This window comes from Delphinus delphis, chromosome 1 (assembly GCF_949987515.2).
Source record: "Delphinus delphis chromosome 1, mDelDel1.2, whole genome shotgun sequence".
NCBI lineage: Eukaryota > Metazoa > Chordata > Mammalia > Artiodactyla > Delphinidae > Delphinus > Delphinus delphis.
Genome location: NC_082683.1, coordinates 150,978,034 through 151,003,698, shown reverse-complemented (window position 1 = coordinate 151,003,698; position 25,665 = coordinate 150,978,034). Strand labels below are relative to the sequence as shown.

At 51.7% G+C, this 25,665-nt stretch overlaps 1 protein-coding gene across 1 annotated transcript in view; it reads left to right on the top strand.

Moving 5' to 3' along the window:
- Window positions 1-1,798: 1,798 nt before the first annotated feature.
- TMCC2 (transmembrane and coiled-coil domain family 2) overlaps window positions 1,799-25,665 on the top strand; it is a 35,937-nt gene continuing 12,070 nt past the window's right edge. The window contains exons 1-2 of the mRNA XM_059996051.2: window positions 1,799-2,476; window positions 14,200-14,730. Coding sequence (XP_059852034.1) covers window positions 2,270-2,476; window positions 14,200-14,730 — 738 coding nt within the window. The 5' untranslated portion in view covers window positions 1,799-2,269. The remainder of the gene's footprint in view (window positions 2,477-14,199; window positions 14,731-25,665) is intronic.

Sequence of the window (25,665 nt, the reverse complement as noted above, 5' to 3'; positions counted from 1 at the left end):
TTTTCTTCAGCCTAGAGTCAGGTCATGAACATGTGTCCACATGTGCTCACCATTTGCCACCCAGGGTCTGTAGGGCCCCTGCACTTCACTGGGGCGAGTCAGGCAGGGGGCAGTAGACTCTGACATCTTGCACTGAGGTCATCTGCCCCCACTGGTTCTATCTACTCCTGCCACCGACTTCAAAGGCACATTCTGCCTTTCCCTCACCATTGAAAATGCTAAAGGCTTGTGGCCTTGTGTTTCCACATTGTGCCTGATACTGTGTAGTGGAGGTGGGGGTGGTTCTACATTTCCAGCCCATCCTAAATTCCTGTTTTCTAGAAATGGAGCTGCCTTGTTTAGAAAGTAGCTGCTAGACTGAAGTAAATTCTTAACAACTTAGGCTCTTCTAGGACACACATTAAAATGAGTGGGAAAAAGACAGAACAGAGTCAGGAGACTTGCAGACTAGTAGGACTGAAGTGAGGCCAGAATGGTATGATGGGTGTGAAAGAGACTGGGAAACTGTGAAACACTTTAGAGATCACTGTGACTCACTGACTGAGTGGCCCCTTCACTACAGTCTAGGCCAGTGCTTCTCAAATGTTAGCTTACATCAGAATTACCTGGAGGACTTGTTAAAACAGATTTTGGGGCCCACTATTTTTGATTCAGTAGGTCTGGATGGTGTCCAATAATCTGCATTTCTATCAAGTTTCCAGGTGATGCGATGCTGATGCTGCTGGTCCCAGGACCTTACTTTGAGAACTGTTCGTCTAGGCTGCTGCGTGGACAAAAACCATGGTATCCACAGTTAGCACAGGGTAGGCACTCATATGGGGTTGTTACTATTACTAGGCTGAATATTTTGGTAACCCCAGTATTTGCTCTCTTGTGCCTCCAGATTAGTCGGCGCAGTTTGGCTGAGGTTTATGGGAAAAAGAGATTGCATTCCTTTCCTCTCTTCCATGTCTCAACCTCCTGCCATAAATACCCCTTCTTATTTAAAAGCTGCTTCACAGTTTGCAAAAAACTCTCACATACATTATTGTGTTCAAAAATGAAATACATTCTCATTTCTGAGCATAAAGCTGAGACTCATAAGATAGTTTACTTAAAGTGGGGGGAAGGGAAGGGGCGATGGGGCAGAACACCCGCTTTCTTCTGCTTGCATTCGCAGCTCTGAATGTAGGCATTGGTAGGTGTTTCAGGTCAAGCGTCAGAGGGGATCCGCGTCTTCCTCATTGAAGAGATGTCATAATGTGCAAAGTTAGAGCAAAAAAGCAGCGATGATAAGCATCCCAATTCGTCTCCTCCCCGCCAAATAAAATGAGTGGGTGGGGGGAACCCCGACAGAGTCCTTCCTGGAAGACTCACGCATCTGAGTGAGTTTTAGCAGATCCTCACGCATCTGCTAAAACCGCGTTCCATTGGCCAGCCGCCCCTAGTCTCTACTCCGCAGCCCGCTCTCTGCAATGCTAAAACACAGCAGCATTGCCCTCCAGACCTCTCCTGGGGGATTGCACGATGCAACCAACCCTAAAAACGTGGCCGCGCGACGCCCCCCTCAGCCCTCCGGGCTTCCCATTGGCCCGTTGCCGTTGTCACTCCCTCCTTGCCTCGCCTTCCCCCTCCCGGGCCGAGGCACTGGGCGGGGTAGGTTGCGCGCTTGCCGCTGGCTCTGGCGGCGGTCGAGGCTTTGCAGCAGGCGGCGCGGAGGGCGGGGAGTGGGTCTAGAGCGCGCGCGCGGGGGAGGGGCGGGGCGCGGCGAGCTGCGGGCTGCGCTGCCGGCCAGTGTGGGGCGGGGGCTCGCGGCAGGGCTGGGGGCCGCAGTCGGCGCCGAGGGCTGCCGACGAGGACCTGCCCGGCCGGCCGCGCCATGCCTGCCGCGCCCAGCAGCCCGGCCCGCCGGGAGGGATGCGCTGTGCCGCCCAGCTCCCCTCCGCCCGGCCCTTGCCCTGAAGCAGAAAGTTTGGGGGCTGGGGGCTATCTCCTCCCGCTCCAATGACTGCCCAAGGACTCCTGCTGCCCAGCCTCGATTGTGATCTGTCTCCGCTCCCCAGGTCGTAATGAACTATTCCAAGCTGTAACCAAGGCTCCCCTCCTCTCCCCTCTCTCACCCTCCTTTAAAAAGGTTTATTTTTTTAATTCAAGAAATTGTGATCCGCCGACTCCCCTCCTCGTTAATCATTTAGACCCCGAGCCTCGTTTCTGAGTGTAAGAGGGGGTGCGGTCTCCCCCAAGAAGGCGCGCTGGAAGGACAGATTCCCCTTGCCGACCCACATACACCATGAAGAGGTGCAAATCGGACGAGCTGCAGCAACAACAGGGTGAGGAGGATGGAGCTGGGCTGGAAGATGCAGCTTGCCACCTGCCGGGCGCGGACCTCCGGCCTGGGGAGGCCACGGGTGCTAACTCCGCTGGCGGGCCAACTTTGGATGCGGGCGCTGCCACGGCGCCCAACCCGGGTCCCCGAAGCAAGCCTCCCGATTTAAAGGTGAGCGCAGACCCTCCCCTTACGAGTCCAGCCGGCGACTTAGCTTTCCCCGCCCCACGCAGAAGTGCTTTAACAGGATAAAAGTGATGGGGAAGCCAGACAAAGGTCAGAGAGAATGAGCAGATGTTGGGCCAGACCCTGTGCTGGACGTCAGGTACCATTTGTGCCTCTTTCTTTCAGCTTATTTCGGGCCTCTGTGTTTGTTCCTCATTATTCAGCAGACGTTCTAGTGACTTACGCATCCGAGATTGTTTGAATAATGTGTGTGAAGTGCTATTCGCAGACAAAGGGCTGGAGAAATCCAAGATGCTAACTAAAAAGTTGACATCACTTTCCCTCCTGTAAAATGGCAGGGGAAGACAATGACAGCGTGGGAGCCCAAGCAAAAGACCGTTAGTTTCCTTTGCTGAATTAGTTTCCTCCTTTGGGGACCTTCCTGGAGTGAAGCTCAGTTTGTCCATCTGTGAAAGGGGAGTGTGGGTTTCTTGCCGTTAGGTGGAGCCAGAGGTTAAGCTAGTGCTTGGAGATCCCTGCCCGCTTGCTAAACCAACCCCAGCGTGGAGAACTGACAGGTGGCCGCTTAGTGCTTAGGCTGGCTTGGGGCCTCGGTTCAAGTTGCACACACGCAGAGCCGGCATTTAGAACCAGGATCCGAAAGAGGAGATTGCATGCAGCTGGGAGTCCTTTATTTTCCAGCCTGAGGTTGCCGAGACAATTATTGAGCTGTATTGGATGTCTCTATATTAATTAAAACAGCAGCTGTGATAAATAATGCACCTTTGCTGGAGCTGCCACAGGGACTGCAGGCTCAGGCTTCTCAAGCCAGCTCACCACAGTGGTGAGAGAGATGTCAGCCCAAGGAAGGAACTTAGATGCATCGGAGATTGATGCCTGGGGTCATTTTCTCCAGAGAGGGTGCAAGGTCTTAGGTAGGGGAGCAAAAGGACTCCGTCCGTTATGTTAAATAAAGCCTGTATCCTATGGCAGCAGCCACTAAGGAGCTCACCAGAATAAACCAATGACATTCCTCGTTTGGCCTGAGCGGCACAGAGTCAGGAAGTTTAGAGCGCAGGTGAGTGTGCTCTTACCTGTGTGTTACCTGTCTGTGTTTCTTGGGGAGGGGTGAGAACGTAACTGCTACCTCCATGTATGTACTTTAAAAATTTGTGGTAGTTATTGGAATGTGACCTCTGGTTTTGCTGCTGTCCTTTCCAGAGTTTTGGGGCTAGCCTTATGTCTAAGATGAGCTCCACTGGGTAGGCTGTGCGCAGGAAGTCCTTGGTACCTGGCACACCTGCCACTTCTGAGCCCACCCTGTGTGGTCAGGAGGTGTGGTTCCTGTTTTAACTGAGATGGTGAAGGAAAAGAGCTGCTCTTAATGCTGATGTGGGGAGGGGGCCAGCCTTCTGCTGCAGACTTCATCTTCATTCTGTGCCGATCCAGATGGGTCTGGCCAGCAAACCCTGATTCCTTGACCAGGTGGGATTCTCATGCTGAGTCCACGAGCAGCAGCCTTGGAAACTCCCCGACTCTTCAGCTCAGGCAGCACTGGAAACGGCCAGCTCCATTCATTCCCCCAGCTGCCTTCGTGAGGGAAGGTGGACTGGTTGTGGTATGGGGCTGCAGTGTCTTTGTCTCTGTAGATAAAGCTGCTTAAAGAAGCTCGTTCATCTCCACCCTCTTATACTCCCTCTCTTTTTCTCTCTTTTTTTTTTTTTGTGACACTCTCATTCTGGTTGGGGCAGACATAGCAACAACTCTACATTTGATGTTAAATGCTGACTTTCCCCGAACCAAAATTGTGATCAGGTGTGAGAAAAGATGTTGTCCTTCCAAGTTATCCTCCACCCCCACCAGAAAGCGTATCACCGAGGTGACCACTGCCATGTGGACCCAGGCTGGCAGCCCAGAGAAAACCTAGCTGCTGCCTGCTCAGTGGGAGCACAGGGAGACAATCAGGGCCTTTTCCTGTTTATCTCTGTCTGCTTTATCACGTGTTTACAGCGTAGGGACTTCAGAACCAGGCATGAACTTGGGGGCTGTCGCAATTTGATTTGCTCTGTGATCTCAGGCACATCACTCAACTTTTCTGAGCCTTTTTTCTGGGGGAAAGGGACCAGGAATATTGAAGTGTGTCCAAACTCGTTTACCAGTGCTGGCACAGTTTTCCAATGATGGAAAAATTCCATCTTCGGCTCTAGCACTGGGTAGAAGCTAACTTGTTTTAGATTTGATGGTGGTACCAAAACGGGGTAAGTTTGATTTTTAACACCCCCCCTGTCTCATACCTGTGTTTGGCCTGGAGCAACCAGCAGTTCTGGCTTGCTTTTGTTTTCATTTTAAACTTTGGAGATAGGAACTTTTGGTCCCTTAAGTCCCACTTCTGTTTTCTTGTGGCAGCTCCAGGCATTGTGATGGATTAGGTGCAGTGGAGGAAATCATCTTGAGAAAGGGGGAAAAAAAAAGGCTTTGTGTGAAGCACCTCCGAGGAAGTTGTGCAGAGGGAGAGGAGAGAATTTTGGTCTGAATGTGCGCTAGCTAGTGGCAGCCAGAGCTTTCAGGGACTCCCGTGGTCTCCCTCCATGGTCCTTCAGTGTTGTGGAGAACCGCACTGTAGATTTCTCCTATGGTGGCCCGGGATCTGTGATTATGGGGTGGGGAGGACCAGTGAAAAGAAGGAAAAATAATTAAGCAGCAATCTTAAAGGAGCACTCATAAAACTGTAACTGTATGCAGGTACTTTGGGGGCCTTCTCAGCTACTCCACACATTTGATGTGACCTTCAGGGGTGATCTCAGCAGACGCTCCTGCAACAGGAGCCCAACAATTCGGAGTCACATCCCCTGCCCCCTGTGGCTTGGATTCCTGTTGAACCACTTGAGTTCATGTCTTGATTCATTTGTGATCATTATCCAGTCCTTTGCTGCTGCCAGGTTCCTTGCTAGTTGGGAGGAGATGCTAGATTGCTGGCCACAGAGAGTGTCGGCTGACCAAAAGTACACCAAGATTTTCCGGCAAGTAAATGCAGTACCAGTGAGAGTGGGAGTGGGAGGGGCTCAGGGAAAAACTGCAGAAAGGGACACGAAGCACACGTTCCTGTTAAAAATACAGCATGTGGTAGATGTTGCTGAGGCCTGGGATGAGTGGCTCAGCACGAGAGTCAGCTGGCTCTGTCCTGATGCCTCTTAGAATCCCGAGGGCAGGGGAGGAAATCGCAGACCTCTCCATCTCTCCCCAGCCTTTCCTGAAAGGAAGGCTCTGGGTTTGCTGGCTGGAGGCCTTCCCCTAGACTTCCCCTGAGGTTCTCTTTCCCCTCACAAAAGCCCCTGCAAACAATTTCTCCAGGGATTTCTGAACCATACTAATATTTTTTCCTGGAAGAAGGGGGTGCTCTGAGTTGCACCATTCCAATCCTGGTTCGAAGTGCTTTTTATTTTTAATTTTTATGTATTTATTTTTGGCTGTGTTGGGTCTTTTTGCTGCACGCGAGCTTTCTCCAGTTGTGGTGAGCGGGGGCTACTCTTCGTTGCGGTGCGCGGGCTTCTCATTGAGGTGGCTCCTCTTGTTGCAGAGCACGGGCTCTAGTCACGCGGGCTTCAGTAGTTGTGGCACACAGGCTCAGTAGTTGTGGCTCTGGGGCTCTAGAGCGCAGGCTCAGTAGTTGTGGCGCACGGGCTTAGTTGCTCCGCGGCACGTGGGGTCTTCCCGGACCAGGGCTCGAACCTGTGTTACCTGCATTGGCAGGCGGATTCTTAACTACTGCACCACCAGGGAAGCCCCTTGAAGTGCTTTTGACTCAGGACTCATTTGGGTTCTTTCATCCACACCATTCACTGGTCTTCCTGTCTGCTCAGAGTGAAGAGCGATTAGAAACCAAAGAGCTGAGGGAAAGTCGCAACTGAATCCTATATGATTCTCCTTGCTGGCTCGCAGCCTGTGCTGCTCACAGATGCGTCACCTGCGCCTGATGCCCCTTGTTTGTTCAGCGGTCCAATAGAGAGCCTGCCGGCAAGGGGTTCATGGGTTAACAGATACTGATGCCTTCAGCGGGGAAGGCATGTTTTAAATTGTAAAACACGACATCCATATAAAAGTGTCTGAAAACATATGTACCCCTTAAATAACAACAGCAAAACAGACACCCCGTCTACCTACCACCCAAATTAAGAGAGAGAACATTGACATTCCCAAGAAGCCTCTGCTTATTTTTATCTTCTTTTATTTATTTATTTTTAAGGCCCAGGGTTTTAGTAAAATTAATGGGCCTCAGCTTCTCCACTTTTTCAATGGAGAAGACAGGCGACTTCATGGGAATGCGGGCGGGATGGAGGGTTGTGTGTGCTCTGGGACCCTGAGGAAGGGTTCTGATGGTAGGGCAGGGCTCTATGTGGTCTTGCTGCATCATGAGGCCCCCAGCTCTCCTTCAGAAGTGATATGTTCAGGTGTGAAGATTCCCACAGCCTCAGGTGGGAGCAGGACCCCTGGGAGAGGTTTCATCAGGGGAGGTAGGATTGCGGTAGACCTAAGCACAAGGAAATGGGAAATCAGTCCTTTGGCAGCAGGCACTGCCTCTGCCTCCAGGCAAACAGGGTAAAGCACTTGCAAGAAAGTCATCCGTTGAAGCACATGTAAGTTTGAGGGTGCTTCGAGCATCACTGATGGAATCAGAAACATATGGGGTTCTTCAGAAGAGGTGCACTTAGAGCAAGTTGTAAAGGGTGGAGACGTTAATTACCAAAGAAGAGGAGAGCACTTTCTAAGTGGGGGAAGTGAAAGGGCACGTGCCAGGTCCCTTGTGAAGTCAGTGCCCTTTTTTGACTGGACAGCAGTTCCCCAGCCCTGTAAATAGTCAGGGACAGTGGAGGGTGGTGAAGAATGCAGAGGGTGCCTGTTTTTGTCCCACCTGGACCTAATGTGAGGCGGGCAGAGGGTCCTAAGGCCTGGGGTTGTCCCTCTCCTACCCCCTCTGCCATCAGGAATTTTCAGAGCAGCGCTGGATATGGGCTTGGGAGGAGGAATTGGTGGCCGACGGGAAAGCATGTGGTGAACGAAGCTGTCTGTTCTCCTGCCACATGTTGGGTTCTAGATGAATTCCCAGCTGCCCTTGTTCCAGTGGGAACTGTCGTGCAGCCTTGGCATTTACAGAATGTGCTGCTTTTCGTGTGTTTAATTGTCTTAACTGCCAATCCCATTAACAAGAATCTCTCCGTCAACAGGAATTGAAACATTTGATAGGACCTGAATTTGGGGTTGAAGTTTTAAAAAAGTGTGGGTGTCAGGAGCTGGGGGAAAAATATCTCAGGTGGCTTCTCAGTGGTGGTCTTGGAGGCCAACTCAAAATTCATGGCTATTTTCATCTCTCCTCTAAGAAAGACATCTCGCTTTGAAATGCTCATGGATGAGGAGGGTGCATTCTTAGAATGAGGCCATACTAGACAGGGTCCACCTTTATCAGCCAAACACTTAAGCCTCTCTGCATGTTGAAAAGTTAAAACAAAACTGTTGAGGGATTGCAGTTATGTTTTGTGATTGTGTGAGAAAGACAATATTTGACTTTTCAAACCAAATGGCTAAAAGCTTCCTTATTCCAGCCAAGCTGGCTGAATGATGTCCACCTGGAAAACAAAGCTGGCTGTGAGAACATTAAGCCTTGACCTAAGCCATTTGTGAGGACAGTAAACACATTCAGGCTCCTGGGTCTGTGTTCATCTTTTTTTTTTTTTTTTTTTTTTTGCGGTACGCGGGCCTCTCACTGTTGTGGCCTCTCCCGTTGCGGAGCACAGGCTCCGGACGCGCAGGCTCAGCGGCCATGGCTCACTGGCCCAGCCGCTCCGCGGCATGTGGGATCTTCCCGGACCGGGGCACGGACCCGTGTCCCCTGCATCGGCAGGCGGACTCTCAACCACTGCGCCACCAGGGAAGCCCTGTGTTCATCTTTTTCCAGGCAATTACTAAGATGATAGACTGAGACGAGGTTTTAACTGCAGCAGGAGGGATCTGGGTTAGACACAAAAAACTGTGTGAATGAGCATTTTAAATCTTTGGAAAAGATAGTTGTCTAAGGATTAAATCGCCTTTTTAAGATGGTCTTGTAGATGCACACAGTTTCCACTCAGAAAATAATTAAGTAGCAATGGCCATGTTTGTGTTAAGGTCTCTCCCCCTACTATTGGGGGCACAAAGATAATAGATGTTATAGCTCCTGCCCTCCATTTGCTCATGGAGGATTCCATCCAGAAGCAGGTGAAAAGTTGGATAACAGTTTGACAGAGCCGTGTCACAAGGCAGAACATGATTAATTGCGAGATGTGTGGTGCAGATGACGAGTTCAGAGCAGGAGTTCAGAGCAGGGTGGTGAGGTCACTTTAGACCAGCATGGTCAGACAGGGCTGTATGGGACGGGGGGGCAGTGAACGGGGTGTAGGATAAGAGGCAGAGAGAGGGCACACCGCGAAGATACCTTTAATCAGAATCTTTTAGGACTTCCCTGGCGGTCCAGTGGTTAAGACTTCACCTTCCAGTGAGGTGGGTGTGGGTTCAATTCCTGGTTGGGGAGCTAAGATTCCCACATGCCTCGCGGCCAAAAAACCAAAACATAAAACGGAGCAAGGGCTTCCCTGGTGGTGCAGTGGTTGAGAGTCCGCCTGCCGATGCAGGGGACACGGGTCCGTGCCCTGGTCCGGGAAGATCCCACATGCCGCGGAGCGGCTGGGCCAGTGAGCCATGGCCGCTGAGCCTGCGCGTCCGGAGCCTGTGCTCTGCAACGGGAGAGCCCACAGCAGTGAGAGGCCCGCGTACCGCAAAAAAAAACAAAAAAAAACGGAAGCAATACTGTAACAAATTCAATAAAGATTTAAAAAATGGTCCACATCAAAAAAAAATCATTAAAAAAAATCTTTTATGCTGATAAAAGTTGAGCCGATTCTGCCTTAAGATCTGCTGCATGAGGTCACCTTGCCTGACTTGCACTGGCTCAGGCAGAATTCTCTGAGCCTAAAGGAATGAGGAATTAAAATAAAATTGAGAATGGGGAAATCACTTGCCCCTGAGTTGAGATCTGTTTGTTTCATGTCAGCTGGGATGCTGGGGAAGAAAAAAATGCTTCCAAAAATCTTTCATCACTGTGTTTCTAAGAGAAACAGTTGCAGCCGCTCACTCTTCATCATTGTGGCCATCAGCGCCAAACCTGGGGTGGCAGTTCCTCTCCTGCTCCAACCCCAGGCTCCCCACCCAAGGCCTCCTAAGGGCAATTGAAGACTTCTGCAATCCACTTTGTATCTCCAGAGTAGGACTCTGTGGGTTTTTTTACAGCGATTAGCTCTCTAATGCTGGCCCTGTTTCCATAGAGACCCTATAAATAGAGGAACGTTGGCGACCTAGGCTTGCTAAGGCTCACGGTAACCCAATCACCCCCTGAACCCTCCCAGCCGGACCTGTGGTGGGGCAGAGGGAGTTTCAAACCCAGGCAGGAGGAGGGGATGTGCAGTCAGCGCTGCGGTCAGCTGCCAGGTGGGATAATTAACTCTAGGTTAGTGTCACTTTTAAAGATCCTTTCAGCTCTAATGGGAGTTGTTAAGAATACAGGGACTTGGAGGAATTAGAAGCTGCTTCTGGCTATTTTAAACCAGATGGTGCCAAAGCCACTGCACCCCGAAGCATTTTACTTTTGACCTCATGCAGCTGTGTTTGCAGCTTTTGGAGCAGACTTCCCCTTTGGGGGACCCACACCCAGGGAGGAAAGGGGATGAAGCCTAACTGTTCAGAGACCACAGCCTTCTCAGGAAGGATCTTTCGGAAACCATCTAGCCTACGCTTTCTTCCTGAGACGATGCTAGCACTCCAAGGAGATGGCGTCCTTTCTGCCCTTTAAGATAGTTCAGGGAAAGACAGCAAGCTTCTGTCATTTACCTGCCCAGGTACAGGCACCTGGCCTCAGGATGCTCTCCATTCTGCCTTGCTTCTGGCCTCTGGGCAGTTCTGGGACAGCCCTTGCTTGTTCTCATGGATCAGGAGAGCTGTTTGTGTCTCATCTCTAGCTCTGAAACGTCTCAGCTCTCTTTTCCTAATAAATACATGGCTTCATTTGGCCACCAAAATGGTTTCTGGCAGCTGGGGAAAAGCAATAGTCAATGTGGAGAAGCAAGTGACATTTAGTAGCTGGAACCTGTTAGTCAGAGCAGGTGGTGCTTTCTGCCGCGTTGGTGGCTGAGTTCCCTCAAGCTAGTCACCATGGTTTTCCTCATTTCCAAAACTTGTGGCTGGTTATGTGTATGTGCTGGTTTCTTTTTCTTTCTTTCTTTCTTTTTTTTTTTTTTGAACACTTACTCACCGTGTTATGTCAAAACTCCTTAACTCTCTCCTCCCTGACACCCACATGCAGAAACAGCCCAGCCCATGTCTTATAAGTGAGGAAAACCCCCTGCATTTGGTGCCATCTCTCTCCCCCCATTATTCTTTGTCTTCTTTTTTGTTCTTTTCCCTCATCTCTACCATAGACTTTAGCAGACTCCTCAGCGCTGCTGGGGCAAAGGTCCTGGGGTCACCCTGGCTTTCCTTTACCTGCAGAACAGATGGGAAGGTGGGAAAGGAAAACCCACACTGGTTACAGGTCTTGCCCCAGTCCTACAATGTGGCACGGGAAGATTCACCGCTGCAGTTCAGGGGGCGGAACCCCCCATGGCCCAGGCATGTTTGTTTTGTTTTGATCCTGCCTGTGATGCTGTTCTGGGACACATGTAAATACTGTATCTGCTTTAGTCTCGGAATCAGTGTGTGAGCCAGTGAAGGTAGCTTAGACTAGAAGTTGGAGATTCTTCCGTGTGACTGGGATGAGCCCCTTAACTGTGCTGTGCTGCAGTTTCTTCATCTGCAAAATGAAGACACTGATGCTCTGTGACATCCTGCCTCCTGGGCTTAGGCTAGCGTCAGGTTAGAGTGACAGCACACATTGGAAAGCACTTTGAAAAATGCTGTTGTATGATAGTAAAAGTCATTTGACCAAGGATTTTAGGATTCAAAGCAGTATAGCAGACAGTGGTGGCTGCTGTCCCCAGCGCCTGCCCCCTTCTCCTGGGGCTCAGGGAGAGGAAATGCCTTGGGACTCCGGTGCCGTCTTTTGAAGGGAACCCTGTATCTGAGTGGATGTGGAAGAGGGGCCTCAGTGTTGGAGAAGCTAGGCTAGGAGTGGTGGGGAGAGGAGAAAGAGGCTTGGAATAGAATATGCTAGAAAGACAATTTGGAGTATGTAATGTGACCATTTAGCAGAAGTTGCTGGGCAAATGCCAGAGCCAGCTGGCCCCATCTACAGTGCCTGCAGGATGGTCTGCTATCAGCTTGGGCCCAACGAGGAGGAGGGTGTCCTGGCCTGTCCCTGGTCCAGAGGCGGCAGGATCCGGCCATTTCCGAGTCCGGCGGAGTGCACGGCTCAGTCCGGCCTGCCTTGGACGGGGTGGTTTTACCCTGAGCAGACTCTGCCTCAGGCTGGCCCGGAGGAGATGGTAGCTCCCGTCGGGAGACCTGGCACTGTGAAACCTAGCATCTGCGGGGCTGCCCCGGGATTAACTTCTTGAGAAGGAGTAATGGTCACCTTAATTTCCTCACCTAAAAATGGAAATGTTGCTGCTGTTGCCTTTATTAGTTTCTGGGAAAATCAAGTGAGAGAATGCAGGAGAAAGAGCATATTGAAAACTGTAAACCGTTAGTTCACGGTGAGCTGTGATGATATAACTTATCTGGCCTGTAAAATGGGTTGTACAAGGGCCCCACCTACTTTGAGGATTGTGGGGCTACTCAAACGAGGTGAAAACGGAAAATCCTGCACTTTGACGTGATCCGCAATAGTGTGCATTGTTACTGACATCAGATGTAAGTGCAGCTTACATCGTAACAGTAGTGTCTGCACAAACCACGCTGAGGTGTAAAGTTAACAGTGAGAGTGGGGTCAGCTAATTCAGAAGAGCTGAGGATGGTTTTCTCCTTGGCGTCTGCATGGTTCAAGTTTTCTGCTCTGTAAGTTTGTTTCTAGAAAAAAAAGAAAAGCCAGTACTTGTAATTCTTTGCAAGGTTTCGTAGATGACCGAGGCTGCCTCCTGAGGTGATGAGTTGTTCCTTACAGATGAAGACATTGAACCCCATGTGGCTGGGTTCTGAGCTTCCCTCTCAGGAGTTACAGAGTGGGCGTTCTCACCTGGTCCTCAGAGTCCCACCCCTCCTCCTGTTGGCTCTGAGGCTTTCTGCCGAGGGTTCGGCTCCACCACATGAGCCGACCCCCTGACAGAAGCAGCTGTCTGGAGTTATCCCACACGTTGCCTCACCCTGGCCGGGTGGTTGGGCCGCCTCTCACTGAGCAGTGCTGCCTGGGGAGCAGGTGGAACATCTCAGCGGCAGAGCTAAGAGGGAAGGCTGGGGCCAGTGCAGCACTGGGCTCCAGAGCCCCTTTGGTTTGTTCCAGTCTGAGTGGAAAGACACTAAGACTATATTCTGATTGTCTTCTAAAGAAGTGGTCACGTTACCGACCGCACTACAAGGTATGCCCATTGAGGTAGTTTATTTACTTTTTTAACATTTACCAGTTTATTATACAGGATACAGATGAACAGCCAGAGGAAGAGGCACATACGGTGAGGTTTGGAAGGTCTTGAGTACAGGAGTTTCTCGGGCCCTTGGACTGCGATGTGTCACCCTCCTGGCATGTGGAAGTATTCACCAACTCAGAAGCTTCAGTAAAATTTATTTTACGGCTATGTCAGGAATGAGATTGGCTATAAATAAGAGGAAATTATTCTAGAGTTGTACAGATAAAGATAGACTTGTTTATTTCATGAACCAAGAATCCCAGCATAGTCATTCACAGCTGGGTTGGTGATTCCATAAGGCCTTCAAGTTCCCAGGCCTGTTGTTGGGGACTTTACCATCTGTGTGTAGGTCTTCATCGTCGTGCCAGTTACTTGCAGTTGCAAGACGGCTGCTGCATCTCCAGGCATTGCCTCCACGTTCCAGATGGGAAAAGTAAAAAGGGCTAGTACCTTTATTAGGTAAGCAAAAGTTTCCCCAGAAACGCTCACCTTGCTTTTCATTGGCCCAAACTATGTCACGTGTCTACTCGTAGCTGCAAGGGGGTCTGATGAAGCAAGAATTTTTAGCATGGCACAATAAGGCCATGCAATTTGGTAAGAAAGAAAGGAGAATAGTTATTGGTAGGTCATTCGCAATATCTGCTACAATTGTATAACCTGATTGTATGACCCTGATTTTCCCAGTGAGTGTTGCAATGAGGCGTCTTTGGAAATGGATGCTTGGTGGGCCAAAAGAGCATCTGGAGGAAGGACCTAATTGGAAGGAGAAAGGGACTAGGGGATGGAGGGAGAATCAGTCCAGAGGGATAAGCCTCATGGGCCAAGTGCTGCCCGCATGTGCCACTGAGCCCCAGACTATAGGCACAAGGATATCATGACCAGTAATCCTGAACCGTGTGTGGATTTGGAATGTCCTGTGGGAAGCCATACAGGTACATTTCTTTGTGAATGAGAGGAATTGGTCTGGGTTGCCACCTTTCTGCAAGGTGACCTTTAAGGCATGACAGGACATTCATGGGGATCTTCCAGATTCACATGGCTGTAGGAGCTACACTCATATCCCAGGAAGGGACCCCTCACCTCTGCCCGCAACCGACTAGGCGTTCGAGAGCTTTCCACTCACCAGATTCTTCATCTTTCCTCCTTAAGAAAATCCAGCAGCTCTCAGAGGGCTCCATGTTTGGCCACGGCTTCAAGCACCTGTTCCACGGCCGCCGCCGGTCACGGGAGAGGGAACACCCGACGTCTCAGGATTCCCAGCAGCAGCATCAGCAGGGCATGTCCGACCATGACTCCCCGGACGAGAAGGAGCGCTCCCCGGAGATGCACCGCGTCTCCTATGCCATGTCCCTGCACGACCTGCCCGCCAGGCCCACTGCCTTCAACCGCGTGCTGCAGCAGATCCGCTCCCGGCCCTCCATCAAGCGGGGTGCTAGCCTGCACAGCAGCAGTGGGGGTGGCGGCAGCGGGGGCAGTAGCCGGCGCACCAAGAGCAGCTCCCTGGAGCCTCAGCGTGGCAGCCCCCACCTGCTGCGCAAGGCCCCCCAGGACAGCAGCCTGGCCGCCATCCTGCACCAGCACCAGTGCCGCCCCCGGTCTTCTTCCACCACTGACACGTCCCTGCTGCTGGCTGATGGTGGCAACCTCTTGGCCGAGGAGGCCGAGGGTCTCAGCGACAAGGTGAGGCGGGGCAAGAGGAGGGCCTTCCGGGTCGGGGCTACTCAGAGGCAGGAGCCGCCTGCGCAGGGGCCTCTGGCCTTGAGGACCTGAGCTGGGGCCTGGCCTGGTGGGTGGGGACACACTGCCATCTGCAGAGCTGTGTGTCTCATTGAAGGAGCCAGAGATAGGACAAGCCAAAAGCAAGAGATGATCCCCAAAAGGCTGATTTTTGTTTGTTTGGGGATTTGTTTTTGAAAATTATCTTTTGCTCAGGCTGATAGTAATTTTGGTTTGTTTTCCTTAAACATGCTCTCAAGAGGTAATACATGCAGTGGTTGAGAGCACAGTCTAGCATCAACCCTGGCTCTGCCACTTACTGCCTGAGTCACTTAATTTTTTTGTACTTCAGTTTTCCCAGTTGGAGATGGGGATAATAATAGTAGAATTGCTCTAGGATTAAATGGGTTCATATATGTCAAATACTTGGAATGGAGCCTGGCGCAGTATGGTTTTTAATATTGTTACCAACCAAAGAAGTTAGAGGAGGAATCCATGAAGGGCTGTTTGGTAAGAAGAAAGTCTAGTTTGGTACTTTCTGAATCTCTATATTCATTCTTTTATTCATATAATAAGTATTGATATTTCTTGCCTACTTGTTATGTGCTATAAGAACGAATAAGCCGGAGGTACTGTTCTCACTGAATAGAGGGGAGACAGACTGGTGAATGGACAAGATAGGGTGATGAGGCTGTGTTGAGGATACGGGAGCTTGTTGGAAAAGACCTTCTAGAGGAAGCCATCGAGCTGAATCTTGAAGAAGGAGTATAATTTAGCCAGGGAATTGGGAGGAAGGGTGGGGGGAGGAACGGTGTAGTGTGTACAAAGGCAAGCGAGCTGATGCCAGGGACTACCCGGGGTTCATTGTCGTTGGAGCGTCCAGCACTTTTGGGGGCTGACAGGTAGGTAGAGGTTAGGTCACAAAAGGCCTTGCCATGTTGAGTCTGGGGCAGTGTGAAGTTATCAAAGGGTGTTAGGCAGGAAAATGGCAGGAGGAGGTCCCTTTGGGTCTTAGTGTAGACAGTAGGTTAGGAAGGGGGACAGGAATGGAGTCAAATAAACCGTTATTGGAGCTATTGCCGGAGTCTAGGCTTCAGCAGTGAGGATGGAAAGTCAGAGATAAATTCAGAAGACCTTTGGCAGTTCTCATCGATAGTATAGGCGAGAAAGTGGACATGGAAGACGAAGGAAGAGTAGAGGAGGACTCTAGTTTCCTGGCTTAGCAGCTTTAGGAATGGGGCATTCTTTAGTTGAGGAAACACAGAAGGAGCATGTTTTGGGAGCCAAGTGATGCATTCACTTTTGGACACGTTGAGTTGTAGGTGCCTTTGGGAGCTGTCCATCTAAAGAGCACCACCTGGCAGTGCCTTGGGGGAGAGGTCTGGGCTGGGGCGAGCACCCTGGGAGCCAGTACTGAGCTTGAAATCCTGGGTGCGATGAGACGGTCGAAGGACATGTGTCGAGGGGGCTGAGACCAAGGACAGAGACGACGTATAAGGGACAGAGTAGCCAGGTCTGCAGGAGTGAACCTGGAGAGAAATGATGCCGAAGTATAAGGAGAAAGGAGTTTAAAGAGGGAGGAAGTAAGTATTCAACAGAGTGAAATGCAGCAGGAGTGACAGGTCAGATCTGGATTGGGAAATGTACGTAGATAGTATCAAGCAGTGGGGGTCATTGATAACTGTGGCAAGTAACTAGTTTTAGTAGATTGAGGAGATGGCGGAAGTGGAGGGTCAGCTCTTCCGGGGAGGAGAAAGGAGGCCAATATTCGTTGAGGCAGTCTGGTTTTTGTTAGTTTTTAAAAGATGCGCAGGGAGGGCTACAGATCACTAGTAGGCCAGGAAAAGGGCTTTTGACTTTTTTCTCTAGTGAGATGAGAAGTCATTAGGTTTTGTACAGATGAGTGACACCCTTGAAGAAGACCGCTCGGGCTGCTGTTTGGAGACAAGGCTATGAGCCACAGCGTGAGCAGGGAGTCTGGCTAGAAGCTGCTGGAAGCCTCCAGGGGTGAGGTGGCAGTGGTTTGCTGCAGGGTGAGAGTGGGGGAAGTGGCTGGATTCTGGATTTGCTTCAGAGATCAAGCTACAAAGGTTCCTGATGGATGTGGGGCACAACAGAAGGGGAGCGGGCAGCGATGGCTCACAGGTTTTTGGCCTGTCAGCTGGAAAGAAGGAATTGCCGTTAACTGAGTTGGGGAAGACAGCACATGGACCAGATATCTGGAGGGGCTGTGGGGCAGCAATAAGAGCTAGTCTTTGGACACGTTACGTTTGAGTTGGTTGTTGAACATCCACACGGGGAGGCCAAATAAGCAGTCAGATGTTGGAGTCTGGAGTCTTGGGAAGAAACCCAGGCTGGAGGCAGACACTTGGGGGTTGTCAGCATGTAGAGAGTATTTTAAACGATGGCACTGGACCATCTGCAAGCTTAGTTTTAACTACAGAGAAGTCTGTGCCAAGAGTGAGATCTGGATGTGTCGGCTAAAAGGGAAACGTGGCCTTGTGGAGGGAAGGGAGACCCAGAGGGACCCACAGGGTGAGCCAGTTGTTCAGCCCTTAATGAGCAAGTTTTTTTTTTTTTTGGCCGCATAGCCTGGCTTGTGGGGTGTTAGTTCCCCGACCAGGGATTGAATCCGGGCCACGGCAGTGAAAGGTGCCGAGCCCTAACCACTGGACTGCAGGGGATTCTCAGTGAGCAAGTATTTTGTTTGCAACAGCTGCCACGCCCGCCTCTCACTGCTGAGTCAGCGGATACATTTTTAAAGTCAAATTTGTACAGTCCTGTCAAGCCAGGGTCTCTGGTCCTAGAGCTGTTTAGCGAGGAGGGAGAACGGGAACCTTGTAGTCCTGAGGCTGTGCGAGCGGGTGCGGGGTGGGCACTTTCGGAGGCTGGTGAGGGGTTGTTGATGTTTGCTGACTGGGAATGCAGGGGGGAGGGGGTGGGGAGCCCATCAGCTGGGGAGCTTCTCTGCAGGCTCCCGTTTGGTCTTTACGCCGCCCCCACGGTATCCAGGAGGTGACAGTGGCAGGGTTCTGTTCTTGTTGCTGGTGGAAGACAGGCCAGGAGACTTGGGTGAGCACACTGGGGGAAGGGTCCCTGGGTTCAGGCTGGGAATGGGGAAAATGGTTATTCCTATGACTGTTTTATATCCTTATTGAGAAATTTCATCTTTCCGAAGCTTTGTCATACATATACTCCCTGGTTACTCCTCATAACATCCCTGTGAAGTTGTCAGAGCAGGTACTGTTATCTCCATGTTACACACGAGCAGACTGAGGCCTATAGGAATCAGGAAGCTGCTTGCCTAAGGGCACCCAGCCAGTTCATGGCAGAGAGGAGACGAGACCCCATGTTTCTAGCATGTCCACAAGACCAGACTGAGATCTGAAGTCACTAAAACCGCCAGGGACCATTTTGTGCAATTGCCATCATGAGCGGGTTGCCTCAGCCCAAGGACGGTGGCTTTATCTCTTGGTTGCAATTTCCCCTTCAGTTATACATCCTTTCTGATCTGGCGCTGTCCCCCCAGGGATGGCCGTGGCCCTGGGGGATGCTGAGAAGAGGGGGTGCCTCCATGTCCTGAGGAAGGGGGTCTTCCAGCCATCAGTAAACCTGCATGGTCAGCTGACTCCCCCAAACCCAGAGGCCGTTGGCTGGTGTGATAAGCTGGTGGTGGTTCCACCCTGGTCTCTGGGCATGAATAGAAGGGATTCTTCTCTCTCTAGTAAACATAGCCCCACATGCTCTCTGCAAGCTCCCTGGTGATTACTAACATCTATTTTTAATTCATAAGCCTCCCCCACTACCCACACCCCTTGCCATTGTTTAGAGCTTAGCAGCTGACTTTCAGACCAGAGCCGGCCCTATCAGGGGTTGAATTACTGAAACACCCGGGAGGCAGCTAAAGTTCCTTAGCTGTCCTGTGAGGCTCACCCCGGCCCCTCCCTAAGAAAGTAGGGGGCCTGGAGCCCCACGGAGAGCAGGGGTGCGGCAGAGGCACAGAGAAGCGTTCACAGTCCCAGGAAGCAGCTCAGTCTTAGTGATGTTGTTCGCCTGTCATTCGTTCCCTCCAGATCTACTTGGTTGTCTTCAAGGTTGTGTCTTAAATGATTCCCCTTTCAGAACAAAAACATTGTCATCTCAACCTCGCCATTCTGCTTTCTATTATTTGTGTGACACTGAGCAAGGTAACCACTCTCTGTCTTATGTCTATAAAGTGGAAAAATTAAGTCATCATTATTGGTGCCCTGGGGCATCGGCAGGTAAGTAGAGAATGCAGGTGACATCTGGGTTCCCCATCTGTGTGTGGCCTTAAGCTCTGGAAATCTGGGCCCTGGAGTTTTCAGCAGGGACCACTGGTTATATGTACAGTGGCAGAGGAATTGGACCTCCTGGTTCCTCAGCAGATGAGTCTCACCCCCCTTCCTGGTCTGTCTTTTACTGAGCAGCAGTTCCTAGAAGACGTGGTGTACACTCAGGAAAATCTAGCAACTCTTCTGTCCTGCCTTGATAACCTGCTCCCAGACTTTCAGAGAGTGGATTAGCCCTTGCAGGGGTCAGAGGCTTGTTTTCCCTTTCTCCCACATTTGGCTTGGTCATTGATGCGCTCTCGGCCTTGTTCAAAAGCTCTCTCCAGCTGTCGCCGCGTTCAGAAGGCTTGTGCAAGGTGTTCCAGCTGGAGGGTCTTGGGAGAGGAAGAGTGCAGGAGTGCTGAGTTCACAGCCAGCTCTACCTGCCCGGCCCCTGACCTCGCCCTGGTCATCCTTCCCCGTCTGTGCAGTGTGGCTGGTCCCCAGAGGATGAGGAGCAGCGTGGGTTGGGGTGTTGGGACCCTGAAGCTCACAGAGGATGTCCAGAGCCTTAGGAGACCAGCACGGAATGCTCAGTGGCAGGAGGACTTTACCGACAGGCCAGCCTGCTGCCCCCTGGCTTCGAGGGTAGGCAGGGCCGGAGAGAGGACCAGGTGCTGAGGGGTGAGGGGGAGAGTGTGGAGATGATGCCACGATGGTCGCTTCCCCGTGGCCTCATGGAGGTGTTATCTCCAGGCCCCAGACGGGGAGACCAGGGATGTTCCGCTCATCACGTAAACCAGAGCAGACTCTGGACAGCCTGTCCTGTACACTCCCCCACCGGATTTCTCCAACAACAAGATTTCTCCTCTGCCCTAATAAATAAGGGGCATAAATAAGCACCCCTGTTTACTCTGAGGAATGGCAGGTGAGGGGCTGCCCTTAGCCCTAGGCTCTTGCCAAGAAGACAGGTCTTGGAAGGTGTCGAGGAGCCTGGTTTTTTTAATGTCTGGAAGCCTGCCGGTTCAGAGGTGGGTGGGGCCAGCTCTGCTGAGAGAGGTTTCCAAACAGGTTCCCTCGGCAGCTGGGGGAGGCTGGACCGTCCATCTGTGAGGCCTCCTGATGTGTCTGAGCTTGTTGCCCAGGTTCCGTGGGAGGCCGACGGGGCCCTGTCCGGCTGGCCCATTGGCCTGTCCACACAAACGCATCCACCTTTAGAGCTGCGTTACACTCTTTCCGTTCAGTCGCTCGTGTACATGCGCCAGTCCGTGCCAGCCTGGACTCACACCCAGTGGCTGGGGAGGACAGCTGCCTTCTCTGTACCCCTCTTCCACCCTCTCTCATCCCCTCTTCCCTTCTCTCTTCCTCTGTGTGGAAAGCCTCCTTAGGCAGAGGGGCAGCCAGCCCAGCGGCCTCAGGAGGGCCTCCTAAGGCAGTGCCCACGCTGCCAGCCGCCCACCAGGCCAAGGCAGGGCAGCTCTGTGCTTCGCCATGAGCTGCTGCTCCCTGTCTCAGTGATTAAAAGCCCCTGTTGCCCAGTATATCTGAGGTACCTGGTGAGTTAAGTTCTTCCTTTAGTCCGATTTGAGTTCCTCATGTTCAGGTGAAGCCCCGTTGCTTTTTAGGGGTCCTGTCCAATCAGGAGAGGGGCCGAAGAAATGACTCTGCCCCTTACCTAAAGCTCTGACACCAGAGATCATGAACAGCAGAAGCCTCTTGACTTTAGAGCAGGGTTTTGGACTCAGTTGCCCCAGCAGGCAGCTGGCCTCTGGAACTAGCCTTTATTCGTCTTTTCCCTACTGACATCCATGACTTTCTTTCTAGATAGAAAGTACCCAGTGCTCTCCGGATTAGCTCTGGCTTCTGGGAGTACAAAATTCCCCTAGGTACAGGGGGTGAAGTTAGATACCGTCCAAGTTACCTATCAAGACCTGATGTCATGCCTTCTCTACCCACCTGACTCTAAGCACAACCCCGGGGGTGGGGGGTGTGTGTGAGATGCTACCAGCCCAGACACGGGTGGGAGACACCAGTCAGGCCCCCAGCCTTCCCGCCAGGAGCCTCAGCCCCCTCAGACACGCCCCGGTGGAAGGTGTGCTCAAGGTTTGGGTGATAACAGAGCTGATAAAAGCAGCAAGACGAGCTGTCTGTCATCCGTTCCAGATGACAAGGAGCCAGCGCTGGTGATGTGGGCATGGGTCCTGGCAGCTAGCACAGGTCTCCCCAGCCACCGGGCACATTCCTCCCTGGATTCACCACATCCCTGAGATGTGAAACGTGACCCTGGTCTCTTCTGGTGCCAGATGAGGCAATGGAAATACAGTATCACTTACCTGATCCCTGCTCTGCTTCTTCTTTCTTTTCACAGGCACAGTTTGGGCTTTCTCTATGCACCACAGGGCAGAGGACTCTGAAACAGGAGCAGTGATGAGTGCACACACCCCATTGCATTCCTTCTAGGCTCCTAGGGAACCGAGGGCTCCCCTGAACTGCAGTGAGGGCTGGAGGCAGTGAGCAAAGTTCCTGGGAACAGAAGCCTTCTCTGACCTCCCTTCTCTCTCCAGTGGCAGGCGCTGGGGTGTTGCAGGCAGCTTGTCTGACTGTTCTTTGCCTCCAGCCATCCCGCCGCCCCAGCTCCTGCGCCCACATCCTCCGCATCCTGAGTCTGGTGCCCCTGATTCTTTTGTCCCTTTGACCTTCCTCCAAGTCTGGATTTGGGGAGTGTGCTCACTTCAGGTACCCCACCACCGGGACCCCAGAGCTGGGCCAGTATCCATAGCTAGTGAATAATTCAGCATGATCCGCAGAAGCTAAATCAGATCCTAAGTGATACTGTGACCGGGAGGCCTCCTTTGGGTGGCCGGAAAGGCGAACCCTGCCCTGGAAAGAAAAGTGCTCTGTAATATTAACTTCATTATATAAGGTTTCTTTGCTGCCTGAGAAGGCAGCTTCAGACCCAAATATTATCTGGATGCCATGCCTGTCTACTGGCTCCTCAAGGGTTCAGGGCATTGTGGACACCCCCAGGCCATGCCAACCATGGCCTTTGACGTGTCCCTTTGAGCCCACTGGCCAGCATGCTGCAGTTTGCAGACCGCTTTGCTTTCACATATATTTCTCATTGAATCACGTCAGCTCATGATGACCTCTGAGCCCTGAGTCAGCAGGACGCCCCAAGAGTTCTATGTTTCAGTCCTCTGCTTTTAGAAGGGAGTCATTCTAAATTATTCTTGGCAAATAGGGTGGGGCGGAGGGCGCTTTGCTTCCTAAAAACTGCCCAAAAAGGAGACACTCCTTCCTCTCTGGGTCACTTTCTCCCAGGCCTGTTCCCAGTGTCGCCTCCCCCAGGGAAATAGAGTGGCTATAGAAGGCATGGAAATTGTCCCTCTTTCCTACCCAGCTGGCACCAGATTTGATTTTCCTAAAAGGGACCTAGGTGTGGTCCTCTCCACTGCCCGGCATCTGGCTCATGACCATGAACTCTGTAACAGGAGTGTCCATGGCATTAGACAGGGCGAGGACCCATGGGCGAAAGAGATGGCCTCCTCCCTCCCTGGAAGCAGCTGCAAGGTGGTGTGGTGTGTGCACGCCCCGCAGCGCTCTCTACTCTGGCCTTTCCTGTCTGCTTTTCCAGCTCATGTGGCCGAGCCTCTCCACATGCTCCTAGGAAATGCGCCCACCTTAGTTGCTCTAGTTCACCCTGAAGAAGGTGGCCCTTCCTCCTGTGTGTCCCCAGAGGGAAGCCGGGCTCTTTGGTGACATGAGTTTCTAAGAAAATGCACCAACTGGCTGGCTCTAAGAGTGAGTGTTAGGGGAGGGACCTCTGAGTACTGACCAGTTCCCAAACCCCCATTTCCAAGAGGTGAGCGTTGGGGCAGCTGCCAGCCGTTCATGGAGGAATCCTAACCGGGAGATTTTCACAGCACATTTGGAGCCTGAAATGTTTTGAAGACATCACCTTGTATTTGAAGCTACTAAATTTAGCTGCTCTTCAGCATTAGTCTTTGCTCCTGAAGCCTATGACTTCTCAGGTTTCCCACCCTTCAGTGTGTGTGTGTGTGTGTGTGTGTGTGTGTGTGTGTGTGTGTGTGTGTGTGTGTGTGTGTGTGTGTGTGTGTGTGTGTGTGTTTTCCCCCGCCCCGCAGGAGAAAGAAAAATAAGAAGATTTTTTTAAAGAATGTGTGTTGTGGGGGGTGGGTGTGGGGACCTGAAGAGTAATAACAATGGCAAAGGAAGAGACAAGAAAAAACTTAATATTTAAGAGTATTAAAGAAAGAAGGGGCACTGCATGAAAACGAGGGGAAGAGGAAGAAAAAACTAAATTAAGGGGAACCCGGGGAAAGAGAGGGCTGAAACCTGCTGGGCATGCAGAGGAGAGCCTGGCATACAGGACCTGGGCTTCCTTCAGGGTCCAGGCTTCCTTCCAGGGTCCCCTTCCAGGATGACGGGAGCCCGTCTGTCGCCCTGGACTCAGGGTAACTTGTGAGAGCGGAAAGAGTGTGGCTGGAGACGCCTGCCTTGGCTCAGCTGCCTGAGCCTGCGAAGGGCCAGCAACTGCCCTGTCCCCCTGCTCAGATGGAGCCTGTCTCTGCCAGGCCAAAGAGGAGGTGGCAGGGCAGCCAGGACTTGCCAGGAAGCACACTTGGTGGCGGTTACCCAGCAGCACTTCTCTTTGCACAAGGCCAGTTGCTCGGTGGCTAATGTCTTTCCATAGCCTGTCGCTTTAGTGCAGCTGCAGCTCTTCCTGTGTCCACTGCCACTCTCAACTTTGCTCCGTATGTAGCTACTTTTTGGCTTTTTCTGTCCCAGGCGGAGTCTTCCAGGCACCTCCTAGAATAACTGGGGTGTGTGTGTGTGTGTGTGTGTGTGTGTGTGTGTGTGTGTGTGTACATACGCATGTGAAGGAGCTTCAGGACTAGTCATTTCTTTCTCTTTTTAACATCTTTATTGGAGTATAAATGCTCTACAATGGTGTGTTAGTTTCTGCTTTATAACCAAGTGAATCAGCCATACATATACATATGTCCCCATATCTCCTCCCTCTTGCATCTCCCTCCCACCCTCCCTATCCCATCCCTCTAGGTTGTCAGAAAGCACCGAGCTGATCTCCCTGTGCTATGCGGCTGCTTCCCACTAGCTATCTATTTTACATTTGGTAGTGTATATATGGACATGCCACTCTCTCACCTCGTCCCAGCTTACCCTTCCCCCTCCCCGTGTCCTCAAGTCCATTCTCTACATCTGCGTCTTTATTCCTGTCCTGCCTCTAGGTTCTTCAGAACCTTTTTTTTTTTTTTAGATTCCATATATATGTTTTAGCATACGGTATTTGTTTTTCTCTTTCTGTCTTACTTCACTCTTTATGACAGACTCTAGGTCCATCCACCTCACTACAAATAACTCAATTTCGTTTCTTTTTGTGGCTGAGTAATATTCCACTGTATATATGTACCACATCTTCTTTATCCATTCATCTGTCGATGGACACTTAGGTTGCTTCCATGTCCTGGCTATTGTAAATAGAACTGCAATGAACATAGGGATGCGTGTGTCTTTTTGAATTATGGTTTTCTCAGGGTATATGCCCAGGAGTGGGATTGCTAGGTCTTTAGTCATTTATTTCAATAAAACCTGTGATGTGTCAGGCATTTTTACTCATGTTCCCGTTTGATCCTCCCCTCCCTGCAGCCCTGGGAGATAAGGATCATATGTATGATTTTGCAGCTGAGCTGCAGAGAATCTCCAGGGCTCAGCTCACCCACCCTCTCCTCCAGCTCCGGATGCCACCGGTCTCATCCCTGAGGCCTTTTTCTCCAGACTGCTGCTTTGTGGGTGCTGCCGCCTCCTCTTGCAGTTGTGAAGAGGCGTGTACAGGGCCTGTGGAGGCTGCATTGCTAGCGAGTGGCGGGATGAGGAGTCACAGCAGGCCTTCTGACCCGAGCCCTCTGCCGTGTGCCGAAAGGTGTAACCTGCCCCCAGGGAGCGAGGTGTCTTCCTGCAACACACTCCTCTCCTGCCGGGGCTTTCCAAGCCCCCCCCCCCTTCACGCACTCCTCCCAGTGCAGTGGTAGACACTGAGTCACAGAGCCTGTGCTCGCTCGACCAAGCTCCCATAGCAGGTATGGAGCTGAGACCCACACCCTGGTCATCACCTTTTCCACCACGTCATGGCACCTCGGGCTCCTGCTTCCCACCCCCAGGGCAGGAAACTCTGCATCCCTGGCAGATTTGGGAACGTTTCAGACATGTTAAGACGAGAACATACTCTGGAGGCAAAGGGACCTCTCTGCTGCTGGTTTGCCTGGCAGACATCACCCCGGTTCCTGTTCGTCCCTTTTCTCTCAGCAGACTAATGGTTCACCCTGAGCGCCACCCCACTTTTTCCTGCTCTTCGGTTATTGTGCTGATGGGTGAGTTGTCCCTGGAGGTGAGCTGAACCCTCCCATTAGGGAGACGCCAGATGCCACCTCAGGGTCATCTTGGTGGTGCAGTGAGGCCTCGAAGGAACCTCTTCGTGGTGCTTCTGAGCCTTCATGATCCTGGGCAGCTGGGGAGTGAGACCTTGTGAGGTGTCATGAGAGCCCCAGGGCTCGGCTTACTCAGCCGCCTC